Source organism: Capra hircus, chromosome 5, assembly GCF_001704415.2.
Source record: "Capra hircus breed San Clemente chromosome 5, ASM170441v1, whole genome shotgun sequence".
Lineage (NCBI taxonomy): Eukaryota > Metazoa > Chordata > Mammalia > Artiodactyla > Bovidae > Capra > Capra hircus.
Genome location: NC_030812.1, coordinates 37944476 through 37968266, shown reverse-complemented (window position 1 = coordinate 37968266; position 23791 = coordinate 37944476). Strand labels below are relative to the sequence as shown.

Genomic DNA, 23791 nt, shown 5'->3' with positions numbered 1-23791 from the left:
ATCTCAGGGCTCCAAAGAGCACAATTCAAAACCTCTGCACCCTTCTAAAGGAAAAAACAGCTCTCTCTATGCCAAGAAACGTGTTACTTGATTCTAAGCGGTAAACCCTTACTCCTTATTTCCTAAGGAGGCTTGCCAGAACTAGCCCTGAACAAGCAGTGCAGCTGCAAGAATGGGTGGCTGTGCATTCAATGCTGTGCTAACATCTCTCTGGCTGGAGAGATGTCATCATGCGTGGGCATTCCTATTTTCCTCCTTATGCTTTAGTATCTTCAATAAGTATGTAGTACTTTTATCATCAAAAAGAGTTACTGTCTTAAAGAAAAAAAATAATTCTATCCCCCATGCTCAGGTTATTTACATTCATACTTGAAAGTATTATTTTATTTAGATTTACCTAAAACATGAAAGTTCTAATAAAGGAATAACTGCTGGTGGAGTAAGAACCTAAAGGAATCAGAACATTTCAGAAAGTAGGCTATAAATCATTACCAAGCAGATTCTGGGCCTTGGGTAGACAAAAAGTAAATAAAAGGATGGAAAAAGATGAAAAACAACTAAAACAACTCTGCCTACTCTGAAAATACACATAGAGCTCTACTTCCTGAGCAACTATTTCTCTGGCATGGAATATTATCTACTTGCTGCTGCTGTAGTTTTATCATCATTAGTATATCCTATAAAGGATGATATTGTATAAAAGAGCTGTGATCAGACTACAAAATATGTAAAGATGAAGTGACTCTCAACTCATGCCTAAAAATTATCAGAGAACTGTACAAATTTTTTTTATCATACACACACAGACATTCAAATTTGTTATTATACTGGGATTTTTCTCCTAAGAAATACTATGGTATCAAAGAAGTCAGAATATATAGCACAATAACCATTATTATAGAAGACATCAAAATGAAGTTTAACATTTTAACTTCAAAAATACTACCTAAAATAAGGAAAACAACAGCCATTTTGTTCTTCATTCAGTATAATGCTAGCCCAAATTTTAACATAAGTTCTTGTATTAGTTATAAGTAGTAGGTTTAATGTTAGAAGTTTTCAAGGTGTACAACACTAGCTACAGGCATAGGAAATTCACGAGAAGAAATCCTTAAGAAACTACTTGCTAGCAAATTTAAAGCTACCACAGCAAGGTAATAAAAAAGACTTAAAGAAATCCAAACATTTGAACCTGGCACTAACCAGCTACTGACCTTGAACAGGTCACAACCTTTCCAGGCCTGTTTTCTTACTTGTCAAGAAACTAAGCTAGAGCTATGAGTTCCAACACATAGAAAAGACCTCACCCAGCATATTGCTATGTGTTACCTGGCAGTTCTCTAGACTTCAGTGCAACAAGAATCCTCTAAACTGAGCTGAAAATGTCAAACAAAAGGATATGGAAACAATAATGGCCTCAACAATTTCAGAAGTTTTAATACCAACATCTCTGCCCCATACCCCTCAAAACATCCCTCTGCAGACTACCTTATCTCTCTATCATTAGGTGCATGTGCGCGCAGCCGTGCCCAACTCTTTGTGACCTCGTGGACTGTAGCCCACCAGGCTCCTCTGTCCATGAGATTTTCCAGGCAAGAATACTGAAGAGGGTTGCCATTTCCTCCTCCAAGGGACAGTTCCGACCCAGGGATCAAACCCGGTCTCCTGCGTCTCCTGGATTACAGATGGACTCTTTACTGCTGAGCCATCTGGGAAGCCCTCTACCATTAAGGTTTCAAGAAATAAAAAACAGCCTCTCTCAGGAAATGACTGAACACTATGGCAGCTCTTAAAAGTCTCAGTAATTCTGTCAATTTCCATAATAAACAATATTACAGAATGAAATCTCTACTGAATCTTTTAAAACTGATCAATCATAGATCACATATCATGTAACAAAAGGTAGAGATTTTAGCAGGAATAAAAGCCAATAAACAAAACACAGCTAAGTGTTCAGTAAATATTTGTTAAATGAATAATTTATTTTTAAAGCCACAATTACATAATATTTTACAACTTATTAAAATCACTATTTAAGAAACACCTCAGGTTTCACTGAATGAAAACTTGATACCCCAAAGAATGCCAATCTTGTACCAAAGTATGTTGGCCAGATATCTAACCTCGAAAGAAAGAGGAATAGCAAAGAAATCTTTCACCCAAATAAAAGTTTCATAAACCTCTTTATCAGAGACAGAAGGGTGAGTCAAACAAACCTGTGTTTCTTTGGTTTATTTAGAAGAAAAAAAAAAAAACTATGCTTCTAGCAATAAAACTATGATTAGATGACCATCTCCCTCTCCTGAATGCAGGGTGGCTTGATGAGCAAACGGAAGAATAAACAAAAGCATTCTGAACACAGTAAAGCACTACATGAATTATAAATAATTTAATGATACTGCTTTTATTGAATTCCTACCCACAGAAACAACCTATAATAACCAAGAATTAATTTGCTAGCAATAAGTTACAAATTTTTTTAAAAATATTTAGTGAGTACTTACTTGTACCAGCCACAATGATAAAGGCTTCACAGAAATTAACTAAATTTTCTCAACAACATTTTTAAAGGAAAAACAAACAAGCTAGAAAAACAAAAACTGAGTGCCATAATGAAGATCACTGCCAATATAACCAATAAGACAGCTGAGAAAAGAGACATTAAGTTTAATAATGCAGTCCTATAATTATTTTACTCTCAAAAAAAGATGGTTCCTGGGATAAGTACAAAATATATATAAACCTCATCCAATCCATCCTATGTAAATTTGTCATAGTCTTGATAGTAACCATCTTAGTCTTCTGAAATCTTCAACTACATAGGAAACATCCTCCTGTTGTTCATTGTTCAGTCACTAAGTCATGTCTGACTCTTTGTGACCCCATGGACTGCAGCACACAGGTGTCCTTGTCCTTCACCATCTCCTGGAGTTTACTCAAATTCATGTCCATTGAGTCGGTGATGCCATCCAACCATCTCATCCTCTGTCAACCCCTTCTCCTCTTTAAACATGTTGTTAAAAACAGCAATCCCTTTTAAAAACATACATATTTATACATATATGCATATATATATATACCCACATACATATATATACACATACAAAGAGAAAGAGGGTTTTACCCAACAATGAAGTGGCAGCTTCATTTGGCTGAAATTTCTTAGGGGAAAGGTAATCAATCAAACTGGAAATTGGCCACAATGTTAAAGCACACTTTGTACCAAAAGCACTTTACTACTGGCCGCTACAGTAACTGTTTTTATACTCAACTTGAATATAAAAACTATATGTCCAAAAACTAGACAATATTGTAAAATTTTAAATTCCTTCTTTTGTTTACTCATTAGCAAATACTGTGGATCTTCTTTGCTAGATTTCAAATTCTTAGAAGCTGGAACTGGTGTCTCATCCACAATTCTATAGCCCTAACATAATTTCTGGCATATGGTACATGTCCAGTGACAACATGTTGCCCAACGAACAACAGGAATATGTTTGTTATGCAATTGAAGATTTAAGAATCTAGATTCTGTTCACTTCTAATCATTTATTTCCAATAATTCATACATGCATACAGAAGGTTTCTTTTCCAAGTATTGACTTAAACTGTATCAGAATTCCAACTTTTTCAAATACTCAGCTTCATGAGAATGACAAAACCAATCCTGGGTTTATGAGGAAATGCTCAAGTTAGCCATCACAATGAGAGGTATGAACAAAGACAAAAAGGAAGGCAAGCTTTGGATGGACTTAGGAGAATGGCACAGAGACTATGTCTGCGAGCTGGATCTTGAAGAAGCAGTTAACAAGGCAGGCAAAATAACAAATTCTAGAAAGATATCAATGACTAGTTCTTTCAGCTTGACTCACAAAAATTAGAAATAGTAAAAAGCACAAGATGAGGGAAATTTCTTTTTTTTTTAATGTCTGCCTAATTTCTATCAGGAAAGGAGAAGTGGGAGAAGATGAGATGGATAGACAGCATCACTGACTCAGTGGACATGAATTTGAGCAAACTCCTGGAGACAGAGGAACCTGGTGTGCAAGTCCATGGAGTCGCAAGAGTTGGACATGACTTAGCGGCTGAAAACCAACTAATTTCTATAGTTACACAGGTGTCTGCTAATCTTTACGACTGATTTATCTTTAAAAGTAATGCTGATAGATAAAACAATGCTACCTCTATCATAAGGTAAAAATTAGTGCCATTTTAATTATAATTAAATTTAATTCACTCCATTGGTTAATTTTAAAGTCAGTACAATTCAAACAAATGCAAAAATCTGAATTCTAAATTATTTTTCAATTAAACAATCTCAAATATTACAAATTTATGTTCAGTATATTTTAGTTTCTGATAGGCTCTTGACATCAACTATTTTAACTCTGAATATTCAACGGAGAACTTACAATTTAATCGAGTAATAAAAAATATTTGATAATATGTTGTACTCTTTTATGATTTCAGTATAGTCAAGAAGTACTTCTATACTACGCAAATTTCAGTAATGTGAATAACAAGACCTAAATAAAAGGGTGTAAATGAGATAATAAACAGAATTTTCCAAAGTTAAACCTTAAAAATGTTAAGGTATTCATGTACAATATCATCCTTGAAATAATGTTAAAACATGAAACATATGTTATATGTCAATACAAAAAATGATAAAGCTAAAAATGTACTAAAACTGAGATAAAAGTATTTCCTCTTGTACACATACATGCTTTTAAGAATGTGTATAAGAACAAATAAAATATAGTAATAGAAATAAGACATGTGCTAAGCTCTTTGTTTCTATCTGATCTTTGAAATAAACAAATATTGTATTATAAAAATACTATTTCCATGTTTAAACAAATACTCAGAATTACTCATCTCAGTTGAGTGAAGTTGCTCAGTCGTCTCCGACTCTTTGCGACCCCGTGGACTGTAGCCTGCCAGGCTCCTCTGTCCACGGGATTCTCCAGGCAGGAATACTGGAGTGGGTTACCATTTCCTTCTCCAGGGGATATTCCCGACCCAGGGATCAAACCCGGGTCTCCCTCATTGGAGGCAGACGCTTTAACCTCTGAGCCACCAGGGAAGCCGAAACAAATACTGTATTATAAAAATACTATTTCCATGTTTAAACAAATACTCAGAATTACTCATCTCAGTTACTAATCCAACTGTAAAAATAGTGCTTTTACTATATGGCAAAATGGCAAAAAAATTTTCTTTAATGCACGAAGGATTAATATATACTTAACAAATTATGACAAAATAATCCAATCATATTTTTACAAAGATAATCTCTAAAGTTATTGGAAAAGCAATGCCAGGTGGCAAATAGTAACAAATTTAAAAGAACATTAACTGACAAGGTTTAAATGCGTAAAATGTTCCAAGTACTTTACTAGCTTCAGAGATAGCAAAGTAAGATAGTCCTTTCTGGGGAGAGCAAACATCTACACAGTACTGTGTTCTGTGGAAGTAATTATATACACATATACATACACATAAAAAGATACACTGAATCAATATGATAGTGGGAGTGGGTGCAGGGATGGCTGCAATCCCACAGGACTTCTTTTTAGAAGCACCATCTGATAGGAATACTTGAGTGCTGATGCAGCACAGGCCTGGCTGGGATACACAGCAAGAACTGAAGCTAGCAAGGCAATCTAGACATAGGTTGTAATGGCCTTGAATACCATGCTCAAGAGCTCAACCTTTATTCAGCAGTCACTAGAAAGATCTCAATTTTTTTTTTAATACAGAGTAATCAAAATAATCCCATAGGTTTCAAAAAAGTGCTGAAGAGAACATTAGCAGTGTTCTTGAGAGGAGATTCACTTGTCCAATAACTCATGAGAGAAATGATACTGGCTTCTTAACTCTAACAACAAAAACTGTAAAAAGGACAGATTTGAGAAAGAGCCAAAAGAAGACTGGACATGAGGGAGGATGATGAATTGAGATCAAATGTTGATGAATCAAAAGTTGAGACAATAAAATTCCATAAAGCTTATGCCCCATACAAAATAAGGAATAGAGAGAAGTCAATTTTGGGTAAGCAAAAGTTAATTTCAAAATGTATTAGGAAAAACTAAGAAAAAGGAGTGTTAGAGACGTCAAGGAAGGGGAACTTACATTTTTAGGAAAGGCTGCCAACATCAAATACTGCTGAAATGTCATGAAAAAGACTTGAGATTAGGCTTCTGAGTTTAACAACTAGGTCACTAGGGGTCACTAGGTTATGTCTGAGAGCTGTCATTTAACTAAGGACAAAAGAAAAGGAAAGAATGCTTGATGAAGGACATCTACTGCACACAGAAACCCAAGGTAGTAAAACTCTACGCCAGTAGTGCATAAGTATTTTGGTCCCAGGATCTCATTATACTCGCAAAAGCTAAAAGAGCTTCTGTTTATCTAGCTCTTATCTAAACCAAGAAATAATTACTACACTGAAAATAAAAACAGAAAAATTTAAATATATATTACTTCATTTTAAAATGTTTTAATATATTTTTATGAAAAAAAAACTATTATTTTCCTAAACAAATATAACTTTGTGTACTTGTGTATTTTTAGTGGTACTCAACTATTCAGCTTAACATAAGACATGTGGATTGTCGTATTGTTTCTTGCATTCAATTTGATGCAATGTGTTTTTTTAAGAATACGAAGAAAATCTTGACTCCCACAAATTTGTAGTTGAGAAAGGGAGGCATATTTTAATAGCCTTTTCAGATAACTGTGGATATTCTTCGATACGTACATAAAAACACAACAAGGAGTTGTTTCTCAAAGGTTAGTTGCATGTGAATCTGGAACCACATCAGTGAAGTTTTCATAGGGTTCCCTTAAAATCCACTGGTTCTTTTATATTTTAAGTGGATTATCTACATATGGTTTTATAACATAATACACTGGTAATTGGGAAATACTGGTTTACTGAGTTATGCAAATCTTCCAAATGATAACAAATTTTATGATAAAGTATCAGAAATTATATTTGTTGATATAACCATTCAATCTCATGTTTAAAGTACTAGGAAGCTCTTAAACTCAATATAGAGGTTACAAGTTTTCAAAATTTTTCACTTGAAAGCTCAGTTTTCTTCACTGGCAACAAATACCATCGATTGTTTTCCTTGAAGAGACAGACTATGTTCGTTTTTGAGAAAATATCTAATGAGTATCCAAGTCTGAATAACCACAGTTTGCCAGGTATTCTCTCAAGTAATGTTCTATCAAAAAAGCTAGTTCTGCTCAAAACTCAAACAACTACAAAAATGCTTTCCCGTGAATCAACCACATGATTTTGGTATGCAGCAGGAATGCCTTACTTGTACTTCCCAGTTCATCAGACAGAATATTTTAAAAGAGACAAGACTTTTCTAAAATTAATCATTTTTATTGCTTCATGAAGGATATTCTAAAGTGAAACTAGCATTATTTTTATGACATGTGCATGGTGGTGAAGATTACAATGAATACAGCAGTGCGGTGCCACTGAAGAGCTAGCAGGTTTGGGTTTTTTAATAATTTTATTTATTTACTTTTGGCCGTGCTGGGTCTCCACTGTTGGACAGGCTCTTCTCTAGCTGTGGCCAGCGGGGGCCTCTCATTGTGGCGGTGTCTCTTGTGGCTCCTGGGCTCTAGAGAGCTCTAGTACTCAGCAGTTGTGGCATATGGGCTTAGTTGTTCCAAGACATGTGGAATCTCCCTGGATCGGTGATTGAACCCGTGTCTCCTACACTGGCAAGCGGATTCTTATTCACTGAACCACCAACAGAGCCCCAAGCCAACAATGTTTCCCAGCATTAACTCTGCACCACCACCTCAAGTGTCAACACGGTGAAAAAGGCAAGCAACATCTTAGAATGGTTATGGAAACTGTTTGGACCTCACAGACTCCCTAAGAAGTCTTTAGGGACTCTCGGGGTTCACACTTTGAAAACCACTACTAACCAAACACTAATCACTTTTAAACTCCTCTGTAAACAACGAAATCGTTCTAACCCAAGATGTAGAGAAAAAAACAAACAAGCCAACCTCTTAGAATCAGAAGTCTATGAACAATAACTGTGTGGTACTGGGAAAGGTTCCTCAGGTAAGGGAGGCTCAGAACCCTGCATTTCTGAAAAACAGACTGCCTGAGATGGTCCTCAATTTTTTTCTACACATTCTCACACAAGAGTCTAGATGAAATCTGTGCCAAGCCTCAAATTAGAAGACAGAAAGCAAGCATGACAACAATGACACCGAAAAGATTTTTATCAGATGATAACTGGTTTAAGGTTTCTTCAAAAAAATGTGAATTTTATCACTTACTTCCATTTTATAGAAACTAAAATAAATCACTCTTTTTACCAACAGTCAAACCCTAACCATAATGCTGTATTTAATTATAAACACTATTTTTTTTAAATAAAAATTCACCTCTTCTGCCCACACATAAAGAATTACTAATACGACCTCATGTATAGAATTGGGTACAATCAAAGTGTTTCTGAACTGACAGCAAATCATAAAATTTTATAGAAGAAACAAGTATGTATTTTGTTCACCACTGTAAGTCTAGTACCTAGCTCAACCCCAGGACAAAATAAGATGTTCAATAAACATTGCTGAATGTTGAAGTGGTTAAAAATAAGAATTCATGGTCAAACTCCTACTATAACACCTAGTGCTCTTGCTAATAAATGAAATCTTTCTCATCATTCTTATAACATCTCTGAGAAACCCAAAGGAACTAATACAATTCACCCTGAGAAAATATAACACTACCTATTATACTCGAAATTACATTTGCAAGCCTGCTCTGGGCTAGGTGTTTTGTAAGTATTCATTTAGATCACAGTTCAAAACCAAATAGCTCTATCAACTTTCATGTTCAAATATCTATAATCTGAATTAAGCATTAATTTCCATTCCTATACGAAGTGGCAATAAAATACCACTCTAACTCAACACATTGATTGTACTACCTCACACATACTATACTACTTCTTTTTCTCTGATAATTGTTTTTTTTAAGTTTCTTAGACTTATATCTGAGACACTATTGCCTTAAAATAATGTGAAATATAAAGGAAAATGTGTAGCACTTTTAATAGTAACTGTCACTGTAATTTTTTCAATTTTTCCTGGCAGACTGACATTTGTCATTGATTCTCTTACAAAAGAACAATGTATAAAATTTTCAGTACTGGAACTATCTAGTTATTTAGATTTTAGATTTTTTTTAATTAATCAAATTTAAACTAATTAAGGCCAGCAAGGACAAAATTGCAATTCAACTGGGGAAATGGCATACATCTAAAGAAGCTAACAATTTAGGAACTGAAGTTACTTCAAATCACATTTCATCTTGAAACTCTGCTATGAACATAACCCCATTTTATTTCATACTACTCTGCAGAAAAACATGACTTACCAGGGATATTGTCAAAGGAAAAGATCTTCTGTTGCAATATAAAAGGATTTGAACTAGATATCCTTTAAACAAAAAAGACTGTCAGAAAGACTTTAAAGGGAGACCACAGACTCCATCTTCTCTGGAGGTTTAAAAAGAAAAGTTTTTCAAACGTCTGGGATTGGCTTAGACATGGCCTCACATTTGGCAACTAAGACAGAATCAGTTCAAAGATCAGTCTGACCCAAGGGACTGAAGTCCCGTCTGTCAGTCTCACAAACAAGTCATTAGCAAACTGCCTCCTTCTGCTCTGCAGCTATCCAGTCCCTGCCTTGGTAATCGCCAACCTCATTCTTGAAATTACCCTAACTGCTAATTAACATGTCAGTCATAGAGAATTATTTCTTCCAACTACTGAAACTTCTGCTCCTCCAAGTATCATGTAGTCCTTTAATTCTGTATCTCTAACATTACCAGACAGGCAAATATTTTGTGGTGCGATCAATATCTGCCCTATTAACAATGCCCTGTTCCACTGTTCTCTCCAAACATGGATTCCACTCTGCATTTCAGAAACAGTGGGAGAAAAGTAACAAATAACAGAGAAATTAGAGCTCTTAGGTTTAACTTAGGGCCAAAATCAAAAGAGAAGAGACAAATTCAGAGAGAGGAAGGAAGCAGCTGAGAGGGTCGTAGTGTAGAACACTTACTTTTAGGAACAGAGTGTCCCTTAGACTTCTGGTGAGTTGCCCAGAGCCTCTTCAGTTTCAATCCAAATGACAATGCTTCTCTGAGTCCTTCTCAAGAAATGTTTCCACCACTAAAAATTGGATCTATAAGAGCTCAGATGTACTGGTAAAAAATGTCAGGGGCCCCCAACGTGGGCCTCAAACCTCTTTTAAACTAGGCCCACTTCTCTGTCCTGGGCCAACTCCCCTGTGCACTATATTCCTTCTTCTTCCAGGTGCCAGGTATTCGGCCTGTTTCTTCTCTTCTGAGCTGCCACCACCTACTCTATTTCTCAGGGTTCCTCTAACCCCAAGACTGGCTGTGGAGTAGGACACCAGCTTCCCCCCTTCCTTGCTGTCCCTGCAAATAAACATATAGGCTCTTCTAGTTTCAGTATTTTTCTAATGGCTACAAGAACATAGAGAGGGAACAACAAAAAGCAACAATACCGTACCAGAAGTTAAGATTATAACTATCTCCACATTAAAGTTCCTGCCTTTTCTTAACATTGTTTATTGAGCATTTTAAAAAGTACAAAGTACTACATTGATAAACAAATATAATGTAAACCAAATCAAACCTTATATAAACTAAAAGATATAAAGATACTTTGCTTTTCAAAATACTTAAATCACGGGTCCAAAAATAGCTACCACATTCATTTCAGCAAATGGTGCTTTTTCCTTTTCCGTATGTTCTATTACATTCCCTTGAATTTAGCAGTTGTTCGAAAGTTTGCTTTTTAAAAGATATCAGGAAAATATTTAATTTATTGAATCTAATGAGACTATACAAACAGCATATTATGGTTTACAAAAAGACAGGTATGTCAAAAGCAGCTAGCTTCAATAAGCAAATCTTAAAATTTCAAGTTTTTTATAACCATTTATGTCTCTACATTTAAAATTTAATTAGAATCAAGATATCTCCTCGTTTTTAGAATCATAACTTCTACTGAATATATTCCCCTAAGGTTAATATCATATAGCCTTTTCAAAAGCAACAGTATATTGCATTTGTATACTCGTGATAATTCATTTTCCAAGAAACTTTAATCAAAAATATATGCCCTCTAAATATCAGGCCACAAATCATAGCAACTAAGTGCTGGCAGTTCAAGAATGTCACTGACTTTGAATCTCCTGAATGATCTTCTTTATCCACTTAATACACTTAAGTGGTTTTTTAAAAGACTGTTATCATACTGTAAGCTGACAATGAAATAAAGACTGAAAATAGGCAGAGATCATTTTATCTCATTTGTATAGTAAAATAGATTGCCATTTAATCAAACTAAAGATATTCAGCTACTTTCAGGAAAAAAATGTGTCCCTGTGACTGCGCTCACCTCCAACTATTTATAAAACATTAGAGAACTGAGATTTAAAACACTACACAAATCCCTGATTTGACCTTTCCAGAGTTTATATTAAAAAAGGAAGCTTAATCTACTGTGTATTCTCTAATCAGATACTTTTTTTGAGGAACGAAATTAAATTACATCGTTTGCTTCTAAAGAGGTTTTCATGATATTTCTCTGATTCCTACACACTAACACAACAATGCAGCCAACGTTATTTCATCCACAAAATGTGGTGCGGATGAGGGGGTGGGGGTGGCATTACATCCAGCGACACAAATTAATCGCGGTAGAGCTAATGCCTCCCTTAAATAATTTATTCTCTCTTGGCAGCAAAAAACATTACAGCCTCTTCAATTACCCTCACCGCAAAGCATCGCTCGGGTCGTGATCAATCTGACCCAGTTCCTTTCGCGGCCACCACCTCAGTCTCGCCTCGGCCAGCCGGGTCTGCCAGTATCCTGGGAGGGGGCGGCGGCCGCAGGGTCATCCTCGGCGCCGGGACCCCGGGGGCTGGCGGCGCGCGGGGCAGGCCCGGGACTCACCGGGTGGAGGTGCCCTTCCGCACATCGCACATCATGCACTTGAAGGCCTCGGCGCTGTTCCGGAAGGTGCAGACGCTACAGTCCCAGTAACCCTCATCCGAGGACGGCTTCGGCTGCCGCTTCGGCCTGCAGGACATAACCCGGACACGACGCGGCGCGGGGTCACCAGCGGGCCGCGCCCGGGCCCCGCAGCCGCCCCCGCCCCGCCCCCAGCCCCAGTGCCGCGACCCCCGCCCCGCCGGTCCCCGGCGCGCCAGGCTCCCGCTCGGAGGGGAGGGGAGTCAGGAAGGCGGGGGCGCGAGCGCGGCCGCAGCAGGAGCCGCCGCCGCTGGACACCCGGGGCCGCCGCTGGACACCCGGGGCCGCTGGGCACCCGGAGCCGCCGCCATCGCGGCTCCATTGTGGGGCGGCCGGCGCCGGCCCTTCACGCGGCAGCGCTCGCACAGCGGCGGCACCGCCCCCGTTCTCGCCCCGCTGCCCCGGCGGCGAGCGAGGCGGCCGCCCGAAGCCCGGCGCAAGGGCCCCGCCGCCTGCACAGTCCAGGCCCGGGGGCCCGGGCGCTGTTACCTGGTGGGGCTCTTCTTGTCTCCCATGACTTGGCTACAAACGCACGCCGAGAGTCGCCGCCGCAACCGCTCTGTTTGTCAATAAGGAGGATAATAAGCCGGGCGGAAGCGGGCGGGGGAGGAGGGAGGGAGGGGGTGGGGAAGGCCGCGCCGCCGGGCTCCGGAGCCGCCGCCGGATCCCACGCAGCCTCCAGCTGTCGGGGAAACTCCTGCCTGGACCACGTGACCCGCGCCAGCCAACCAGCCGCCGCGCCGGAGACTTCAAACGCGGCCAGCGCGGCCCAGCACTCGCGGGGAGTTCGCTGACGGCGGCGTGGGGGTGGCCGCCGCAGCCTCCAGCGCTGTCGCCGCCTCTCTGCCCCGAGCCGCCCGCTTCCCTTGGGCGTCCCCCGAGCCTCTCTGTCGGGGTTATCTTCTGCCATCCCGCCAGAAGCCTGGGCCAAGGTGGGCCGGCTTTCGGAGGTCAGCTCGGCTCCGGACCAGAGTGCGCGGCCGCGGTCTCCAGGTAGAACCGCTCTCCGGGCCTGGCGCGTCTGCCCCAGCCCGAAGGATCCCCGGGGGCAGGCGGGAGCCACCAGTGAGCGCCATTGCTAGGTGCTTTAAGCCACTTGGTTTTGTGCACGCGAATGCTCTACCAAGTAAGGATTGTTGCCCTTATTCCGGAGAAAAAGAAACTGAGGCTCAGGAGAGGTTAGGTGATTTCCTCTATATTACATAATTAGAAAAGGATAAAGCTAGGACTCTAACCGTGGTTTAATTGCAGATGCGCTCTTCTCGACTCCCAGGCTTCTACAGTAACTGGTTCAAAAAAAACAATGAAGAAAACACTTATAAGACCTTTTTTCTTCTTTTTAAATAACGAGCTTGCATATGCCGTGAACGTTGTTAAGGAAAGAACACTTTCAGAGAGTGGGATGAATGGAGAGAGTAGCATGGAAACAAACATACGCACTAACATCTGTAAAATAGAGAGCCAGTGGGAATTTGCTGTATGACTCAGGGAACTCAAACCGGGGATCTGTGACAACCCAGGAGGGTGGGGTAGGTGGAGTGGGAGGAGAGAGGGAGGCTCAAGAAGGAAGGGACATATGTATACCTATGGCAGATCCATGTTGATGTAGGGCAGAAACCAACACAATATTGTAATTATCCTTCAATTAAAAATTAAAAAAAAAAAACACTGTCCTCCCAGGTCTGATTACCTCAGCCTACTGGATGCCCTCCTGGACTCTGGCAGTTGCCATCCAACTAGTCTCTCAGCTCCAGCCCCACCTCCTTAATCTATTCAGTAATTCACAACCAGATTAATAATAAAATTCTGGTAACGTTCTGTCACCTCGCTGATTAAGAACTTTGCTTAGGCTCTCAGACTTGGCCTAATTAAAATAATTTTTTTAAAAAACACTCTTTAGCACTATGTGCTGGCACTTTGTAAATCTCTTTACACAAATTTGTGTTTTAAAGGTCTGGAAATTTACACATTTGTACTATGCAAATGTTCTCATCAACTGGCCTAACTACATTTGAAAGACAAGGAATTTAGGGACCAGGTTAAATGTTTTCTTTAATGAACTGGCCAGGTTAGAGCTCAAATATCCTGTCAGTCTTTCACCAAGTCATGTTTTCTTTCTTTTCTTTTTCAATTGAAGTATAGTTGACTAACTATCAATTTCAGGCTGCAGCATAGTGATTCAATATTGTTACAGATTATACTCCATTATAAGTTATTACAAGATAATGGTTATAATTCTGGGTACTATACAATATATCTTTGTTGCTTATCTATTTTATACATATTAGTTTGTGTCTGTTAATCCCTAATTTGCCCCTCCCTGCTTCCCTCTCCTCTTTGGTAACCACAAGTTGGTTTTTTGCGTGTCTGTTTTCAAGCCTTACTTTTTGGTTACAGTTTACAGCCATTTCTGAGCTTATTGTACCACATGTATTTTTGGCAAGCATCGCTTCTTACAATTCATACCTTGATGCAGAAACCTGGGAACTGTAAGGAAGGCACACAAGAGATATAAGGCCTAGTCTTCAATCTCTCAGTAATGCAATGGGTAGGTTTAGGTAAGTCATTTCCTTTTTTCCATCTGTGAAATAAAGGGGTTAAAATTATTATCTCAATTCAGGTTCCTTCAGCTCTAAGGTATTGTGATGTTTTTAAATTCCTCAACTGGATAGATTATCAATGAGATTAACAAAAACTGGCCTACTTGCAAAAGATGGCAAGATGGCAACAACGTATTTTTGAATCAAAAGAAAAGCAAATGGAGCACTCTAGAAATCCCCAGTGCTGCAAATCACCATTTTGCTAGAATATGGCATCCACCACTATGAAACAGTACTTCCCTGGGTGACTCGAACAGTAAAGAATCTCCTGCAATGCAAGAGACCTGGATTCGATCCCTGGATCAGGAAGATCATCTGTAAAAGGCATGGCAACTCACTCCAGTGTTCTTGCATGGAGTATCCCATGGACAGGGGAACCCGGCAGGCTACAATCCATGGGGTCGCAAAGAGCTGGACACAAGTGAACGACTCACACACACACTATGAACTAAACTTCATCTCTGATTCATAAACTCAAGAAATGTAGGAACATTTATTTCTTCATCACTGCATCTAGGATAGTCTGACACATAGTAGGCAGTCAATAAATATTCTCAGAACGAATACATTCACCTGTGTCACAATTCTACAATGAGATTTTTTTCATACCAAGACTTATAGCCTGTTATGCTGAAATTTACAACAGCCCTTCAAACTGTACTTTACAGCTTTGCAAAGTAGTCCGTGTAAAAGAACCAGAAGTTCATTTTCTGGGGAGGACCAAATTGTTGAAGTTTACTAATGATATACCTTTTTAAAATTAAAGTAATCCCTGGATTCCCTGACGGTCCAGTGATTAGGACTCCATGCTTCCACTGCAGGCAGCCCAGGTTCGATCCCTGCTCAAAGAACTAAGATTCCAAAAGCCATATGGCACAGCCAAAAAATTAAAATCTCCCTGGATCATTGATATAATAATATTAATTTCCATTCTGTTATGCTTCCGAGAATGGTGAAGACTGGAGAAGTTACTGAAACTCTGTGTGGGATCCTGCACACAGGATTCTGTTCTCTGTGGAAGTGGATAAAAAAGATTGAGTGCACTGGCTTTAGATCAGAAACTTGACCTTGGATCCCAGAGCCCCCAGGATGTTCTGATGAATTCTGAGCTTATACCATAAGATAAGCATAACAATGACAATAAAAAATATGTATTAAGGTTTTGTATATAGTTATTAGGCAACAGGAGCTAATAACTGAAATGAGTGCCATCTTGCTTATCAACTTGAATTTGAGGGAAAAAATGGTATACATTAGGCAGAAAGCTGGTGATTGCAGCCATGAAATTAAAAGGTGCTTACTCTTTGGAAGAAAAGTTATGACCAACCTAGATAGCGTATTCAAAAGCAGAGATGTTACTTTGCTGACTAAGGTCCATCTAGTCAAGGCTATGGTTTTTCCTGTGGTCATGTATGGATGTGAGAGTTGGACTGTGAAGAAGGCTGAGCGCTGAAGAATTGATGCTTTTGAACTGTGGTGTTGGAGAAGACTCTTGAGAGTCCCTTGGACTGCAAGGAGATCCAACTAGTCCATTCTGAAGGAGATCAGCCCTGGGATTTCTTTGGAAGGAATGATGCTAAAGCTGAAACTCCAGTACTTTGGCCACCTCATGCGAAGCATTGACTCATTGGAAAAGACTCTGATGCTGGGAGGGATTGGGGGCAGGAGGAGAAGGGGACAACCCAGGATGAGATGGCTGGATGGCATCACGGACTCGATGGACATGAGTCTGAGTGAACTCCAGGATTTGGTGATGGACAGGGAGGCCTGGCGTGCTGCGAATTCATGGGGTCGCAAAGAGTCGGACACGACTGAGCGACTGAACTGAACTGAAGGTATAAACCCTCCCTGGAAGAACTCAAAATAAAGTATAACAATAATAAGCTACATCTGTAAAACCAATCATACTTTAAAAGGTTGATAGGTTTTTGTTTAGTTGTTGGTGTATTTTGGTATTTTGTTGGTTATAAAAATTACGTTACCAGTTGTATTAGCTTCTAGGATGCCAAGACAATATACCACAGACTAGGTGATTTCGGCAGCAGAAATGTATCTTTTCACAATTCTGGAGGCTGGAAGTCCAAGATCAAGGTGTCGGCGAGGTTGGTTTCTTCTGAGGTCTCTTTCCTTGGCTTTCAGATGGCTGCTTTCTCTCTGTTTCTTCATGTGGTCTTCCCTCTGTGTATGTGTCCTAACCTCATCTTCTCAGGACAGGGGAGCCTGATGGGCTGCCGTCTATGGGGTTGCACAGAGTCGGACATGATTGAAGTGACTTAACAGTAACAGTATGTTGGAATAGGGCCTAACTAACCTAAGGCTTCCCTGGTGGCTCAGAGGTTAAAGCATCTGCCTGCAATGTGGGAGACCTGGGTTCCACCCCTGGGTCGGGAAGATCCCCTGGAGAAGAAAAAGGCAACCCACTCCATCTTGCCTGGAGAATCCCATGGACAGAGAGCCTGGTAGGCTGCAGTCCATGGGGTCGCAAAGAGTCGGACACGACTGAGCGACTTCATTTTCTTTCTTTAAGGACCTCATTTTATCTTAATTACCTCTTTGAAGACCCTATCTTCAAAAACAGTCACATTCTGAGGTACTAGGAGTACTTCAATGTGAATGGCAGGGGCAGCAGGGGGGCAGAATTCACCCCATAACACTAGTGAAAAAGTTCAGCAAAGATTTTTTTAATTAACATGTCCAGCACATTCTTGTAACACTGCTGGTACAGCCTCACAATCCTCATCTGAAACCCTTAAAGGCTGGATATGTTTCATAAATAATATATTTGGGATTTTCAAAAGTATGTTCCAAATACTGCATAATTACCTAATACTCCACATGACTTCTGAAGCAGTAACCTATAATCAGATGCATTAATGTTTCTGCAAAACATAAATATTCACCCTAAGTGGGAAAATAAAGTCTATAAGTTACCTTATATCAGTTCTACTCAAGTTTTATTGCTGAATGATTACAGATCAGGCAAAATGTCAAAATGCTCTCAATTTTCAATGCTTTTTGATTACAGAATTGTGGACAAAGGAGTGTGGATCTGTAAGAATGTGCAGATGAATTCAGATTGAAAAGGTGACCCAGTCTTTCATTTCTAAATGCTCAGTGGTCCTGCCTTGATTTGGCTGCTGAAATTTGCATTAAATTTTACTTTTGGACATAGAAGTACTAAGAGATGCACTCAATAGCATTCTGGGTTGAAGACATAGTCCTTCCTACCCTCACAGTGTTCCAGCAACACAACTTTCCCTTCATAATCAAGATCAATCTCTCCATCCAAAAAAAGCTAATCTGCTGGTTCAGAAGCGTGAGGAGCCCTGAACGTCCATTCTGGCAGTTTCATCTTCCAGTCCAGTAAAAGAACCATTGTTGTGGTCCCTGATAGAAGTATTCCTACCCCAGGAATCAGGATCTCCAGATCTTTAGAGTTTGATGTTAGGGGGATGGAAAGCAAAAACTCTGCAATTGGGTTTTTAGATATAATAGTGAGAAGAGCCACTCCCCCTTCCACCCTTTTTATTCCACTCTTTAGTCTGGCTATGGGAAAGACTGTACCACATCCTGGGCTCTGATTCAAAGCATGTGCTGCCTTTTAAGATGTGAGATGTGGATGATGAAAGATGGGAGATAAACCACATTTTGGATGTTGTCTTCAAACTGACTGAATCTTGAGTAAGGCGCTCCACTGTTCTGTCAGGCCAGGTACTTAATCAGAACCAGTGTTGTACAGAATAGAATGAAAATAAGTAAGACGTTTTATGAGTCCATGGATGGTGATGCCAGCAGAAGCAGGTAGGGCTATAATATGTGTATATGTCTATATGTATAATCCAGTAAAAAAATTTCTGTCCTCTTCCATGAGGGAAGTAGTCCAAAGTACTCAACAGATAGCTGGCTTGTCCCTCCAAGAAGGATATCAAATAGAAGACCGAGTGTTGGTTGTGCTGTTAATTAGTTAAGCACTCAGTGATAATTTGGTAATTCAGCTAATTTGTAGCAAGGCTGCAAGGTCTGCCTTCCTGAGCAGACAATATTGCTGAGCCCGTGCAGAGCCTCAATTTCAAGACATACGACCACTTTACACATGGATCCATTAAGAAAGCATTGGGGTGGCTGTGGACAGTGGCTTATAGACATCAAGAGAGCATCACTTTGTCCACCTGATTATTGAAAGCCTCCTCTTCAAGTGATACCCTTTGATAAATACTTGCACGGAACAAATATCTTTACACCCTGTCTGTGTTCTGCGAGAGCCATTCATATACCTCTTCCCCAGACCTTCCTGTATCAATATTCCAATCTTGTCTTCTTCGAGTACCTGACAATCCAGTCCATATGTTAGCAAGTGCTGGTGAATCACTGAAGATCCATATTTCTGATCGTGTTTCAGTCCAGATAATGTGGGCATTCAAATGTGTTGCTCTCAATTATGCTCATTGGAAGAATTTCCCCTCTGTTACTGCTCTCCAGAACTCTCTCTCCACTGGAACTATAATGATGCAATCATGTGCCTGTATGCCAGCAAATCATGAAGAATCATTTGGAAACCAGTGCTGGATTTGTTATCTTCCTCCTGGATAAACCAGTGATAAGAAACTCCCACAAGGCCAGAAGTATAGGTTGAAGGAGAGGAAGAATCACTGGTGAAGGACTCCTCATGCAATTACTTGTATCTTTCATCTTTGTTCAAATCCAATATCTTATTTGATAATAGATTTCTGCCAAGCACACTCAACCTTATCATTTGGTGGTCCAAATAACACTTATTTCATAAAAGAAAGCTCAGTTATTATGGTCACTTGATGTTCTATGGTTAGGCATTCAGTCTCTACCCACAACTAAATGGCAAGATAGGAGCTCTTTCTAAAAAGAAGAATTATCTGAAATAGAGAACATGGATTTTTTTCCAAAGCCCTAGCAATCTGCACTGTGACTTCCCTTTGGTGCAAAGGATATCTGCTTACCTCATAATAGGGTCAATTTTAATATGCACAGCTATTTGAGTATTAAATATTAATATTACCATTCTTAATGGTTTTTTGTTAAAAATCTTTCTGTTGGGGACTTCCCTGGCACTCCAGTGGTTAGGATTCAATGCTTCCATTGCAGAAGATGTATGTGCAAATCCTCATCAGGGAACTAAGATCCCACAAGCCATGTGGTATGGCATAAAATATTTTTTGTTAAAAATGTATGCTTTGGTCTTCTGGTCTTCTTCAGTTTTCTGTTTTGGTTTCTATTATTCTCATTAACTTATGTTCATTTCTCCTTCACTTTCCTATTGTGTTTTTTCTTTTTGTTTTCCTTCTTTTGTTTTCTGCAGATATTGCCTTTTCAATTGACCTTTCTCAAGTTTTCCTCTTTCATTTTAGTTTTCTATTGACATACTTTCTTCTCTTAAGGTTTCCTATTATTCTTTACCAACTCCACTTTTATCTCTGTATTTTCTTATCAATTCTATTAGTGCCATTTAAGTTTTTAACACAAGACTCTGGGATAGGTTTTTTATATTTTTCCTTATTGATCTTACTGAAATTTTTTGGAAAACTTTATAGCCTATGAAAAATTTCCCTCATAGCTCAGTTGGTAAAGAATCCACCTGCAATGCAGGTGACCCCAGTTCAATTCCTGAGTTGGGAAGATCACTGGAGAAGGGATAGGCTACCCACTTCAGTATTCTGGCCTGGAGAATTCCATGGACTAGTCCATGGAGTCACAAAGAGTCGGACATGACTGAGTGACTTTTACTTTTCACTTTCACAGTCTATGAGAATATTTAATATGGTATGGTTGGATTAGCTGTTGAGAAGGACGTAAATTTGATATTCCTAGAAATCAGAGGGTTCAAAACTGACATGATCTTTGTGCATGCATGTTTAGTTGCTCAGTTGTGTCCAGCTCTTTGCAACCCCATGGATTGTAGCCCACCAGGCTCCCCTGTCCATGGGATTCTCCAGACAAGAGTACCGGAGTGGGTAGCCATTCACTTCCCCAGGGGATCAAACCTGGGTCTCCTGCATTTGTAGGCGGATTCTTTACTGTCTAAGCCATCAGGGAAGCCCAATTGCAGTCATACTATATCACTGACTCTGTTAGGTGCCTTCACACATCTTTACCTTCAATATGAGAGGAGTGCAAGGAAAGCAACTCCATGTGCATATCCAATAGCCAAGCAAATTAATGGCATTGTATTTATTATAAAAAGGATCATGGTAATAAACTCCACAGTTGTAAAGACTTGCATCCTTAATTATATATTACATAATTTTATAGAATTTCCATATAAAATACAGTAATTATAGAGCTACACTTAGAAACTCTAGTATAAAGTCAAATATATTTTAACTATGTTTTATTAACATGTTTGACCCAAAGAAGTCTACTGTAAACTATCTGAAAATTTTATTAAGTACCCCAAATCTTTCTGCCAATAACATAAACATAACTGAAACATTACTAGTGAAAGTAATATTTCCCTGGGATATAATCTTAGAGACAGATGTTTAAGGGGAATTTTCAATCTGTTGTCACATATAGCTTCATAAGAAAATGAATTAGCATTAGTTTTTGCAATAGTATGAATAAAACTCCAGCCATTCTTGCAATGATTTCTTGCAGCAAACACATTGCCACTTAAATAGTACATTTCATTAGCACATTATATTCTTGAAAATAAAAAGTATGTCGGTAATATATTAAAGTAACGTATTTTAGAAGTTACCTATTGCTTGACATTTCTCAGATTTAATGTATATTTTTAAAATTTTTTTTGGTTACACTGAGTCTTCACTGCTGTAGGCTTTCTCTAGTTGCAGCGAGCAGGGGCCACTCTTCTTTGTGGAGTGCATGCTTCTCATTGCGGCGGCTTCTCCTGTTTCAGAGCACAGGCTTTAGGCGAGGGAGCTTCGGTAGTTGTGGCACACTGCCTCAGTAGTTGTGACGTGTGTGCTTAGTTGCTCCGTGGCATGGGGAATCTTCCCAGACCAGTGATAAAATCCATGTCCCCTGCATTGGCAGGTGAATTCTTAACCACTGTACCACCAGGGAAGTAAAGATTAAATATATTTTCAAATTTTAATGTGAATAAATGTTGGCAATAAGCAAAACAAAACCGTTTGCTTAACCAACAATTAATGACATTATCTATCCAGCCAGTTTGCTTGGATTCAAATTCTGGCTGTGAAACTCAGTAGCTGTGTTACCTTAAATTTACCTAACCTGTCCCCCAGTTTTTACATTTATGAAGTAGAGTTAATAATATTAGATATTTATAGGATTATAATGCAGATTAAACAAGTCGATTGTCAACAGTCCCTTAGAAAGGATGTATGTGTATATGTTAGTCACTCAGTTGTGTCCAGGTCTTTGCAACCCCATGGACTGTAGCCCACCAGGCTCCTCTGTCCATGGAATTCTGCAGGCAAGAATATTGGAGTGAGGAGACATTCTTTGCTCCAGGTGATCTTCCTGACTCAAGGATTGACATTCTTCACTGTCTGAGCCACCAGGGAAACCCTTTTAGAAAGAATGCTATTAATATTCTTTTGAGGTACCTTAGCAGAATGGCTAGAGCCAGACTAACAGTTGCTTATCCCAGCTCTACAATTTACTGCTGCCTGCATAACATTGGACAAGTTATTTAACCTTTTTGTACCTGAGTTTCCTCATCTATAAAATGGGATTATGCTAATACTTGCCTCATAGAATTACTGTGGGCTGATATATGTAAAGTTCTGTGCTGAGTACACAGTAGACTCAATATGAACATTTCCTTTGACCATCAGCCTTTGCCCTGAAAGCCAGTGAGGCTTGAAAGCCTTAAAAACGTGGTGAATTTTCAGGCAGTCCATCCTCCCTGAACTCACTGAAGACCCCTGTGTGGTAACCAGGTCAAACAGCAGGGTTTCTTCTGTTCAGGGTTCTCTGTGCCCTTCCAGGCAACTAGAAGTTGATAGATAATAAAAATTATCCATCTTTTGGATTAAAACAAGGAGAGAAGTATACAATCAGCTGAAGGTTGTAAGATATTTGACTCGGTTCTGGTTTTCCTACACTGGAACTGCTTTTTATCTAGCTGTTTGTTGGTATCTAAATATATCTATCATTAGGCTTCTCTGGTCCTCAGTTTTCTTACTTGTAAAATGAGAGGATTGTACTCAAAAATCTCTCATGTCCCTTCCAGGTATAAAATTCTAGCATTCCATCCACACATGGAGTCTTAATTGCTATTTGAATCAAGTCCATAGCTCAAATACCTCTCCCTGTTGGTAGCAGCTGCCTAAACACTTGGTCTCTACAAATCCTATAATTTCTTATTATTATGGAGAAAAATTACCAAAGTTAATTGGAATGTTTATCATGATATGTATTTCCATGACTAAATTGCTATAAAACTCATGAACTACTTTGAAATAACAGAATTTTATAGGTTTGAAAGTTTCTAAAGTCCTTCCAAGCATAAATTTTAAGCTTAACTGAGGATATGTATATGTATATCTGTATATATATATATGTATCCACATATCCTCAGTTATATCCTCATTTCAAACACACATATATGTTCTTCCTACAGTTAATACATTTACAAATGCTAGATGTCATCATTTTAAAAAAGCAATCTTGTCTTGTTTTAACAAAAGAACTTTGTAACAGTTTATGAAGATAGAAATCTCTGATTATTTAAAAAGCATATAGAATCCTTGATTCTAAACTGACATCAAAGCATTTCTGTGTGATAAGATGTCCAAGTAAGATTTCATGTATATGATGTCATGCCAGTTGCTAGAAGGATAAGCAGCTTTACTTTGATGGTTTTGAGTTTCCACATTTGCTTTTAGCTCCCCTGGTAGAGGTACCCCTCATCCCCAGATAAATGTCTCTGATGTTTTTAGATAGCAAGGCTTTTTTCCCACTGCTTTTTCAGTTTTATCAGATAGCAGAATGACTCATCTGTTGGCAAAATTTGTTCATCTGTTTTTGTCTATTACCATATAATATAGGAGTTAATTCTAGAGTATTCTTTAAAATATGGCTTGGGTTTATCATCACAGTGAAATATAGTGAT

General features: G+C 39.1%; 1 protein-coding gene across 3 annotated transcripts in view; it reads right to left on the bottom strand.

Annotated features, from left to right (window-relative positions):
* Positions 1–12816, bottom strand: part of YAF2 (YY1 associated factor 2) — a 75781-nt gene extending 62965 nt beyond the window's left edge. The window contains exons 1-3 of one of the 3 annotated variants that reach the window (XR_001918052.1): positions 12608–12739; positions 12041–12166; positions 10117–10495 (exon numbers count right to left, since the gene is read on the bottom strand). Coding sequence is in view for 2 of the 3 variants with exons in the window: in XM_018047913.1 (XP_017903402.1) it covers positions 12041–12166; positions 12608–12633 (152 nt within the window). In the remaining variant the exon portion in view is untranslated. Of the gene's footprint in view, positions 1–10116; positions 10496–12040; positions 12167–12607 lie in introns of all 3 variants that reach the window. The other 2 variants (XM_018047913.1, XM_018047914.1) reach the window with 2 other exon arrangements.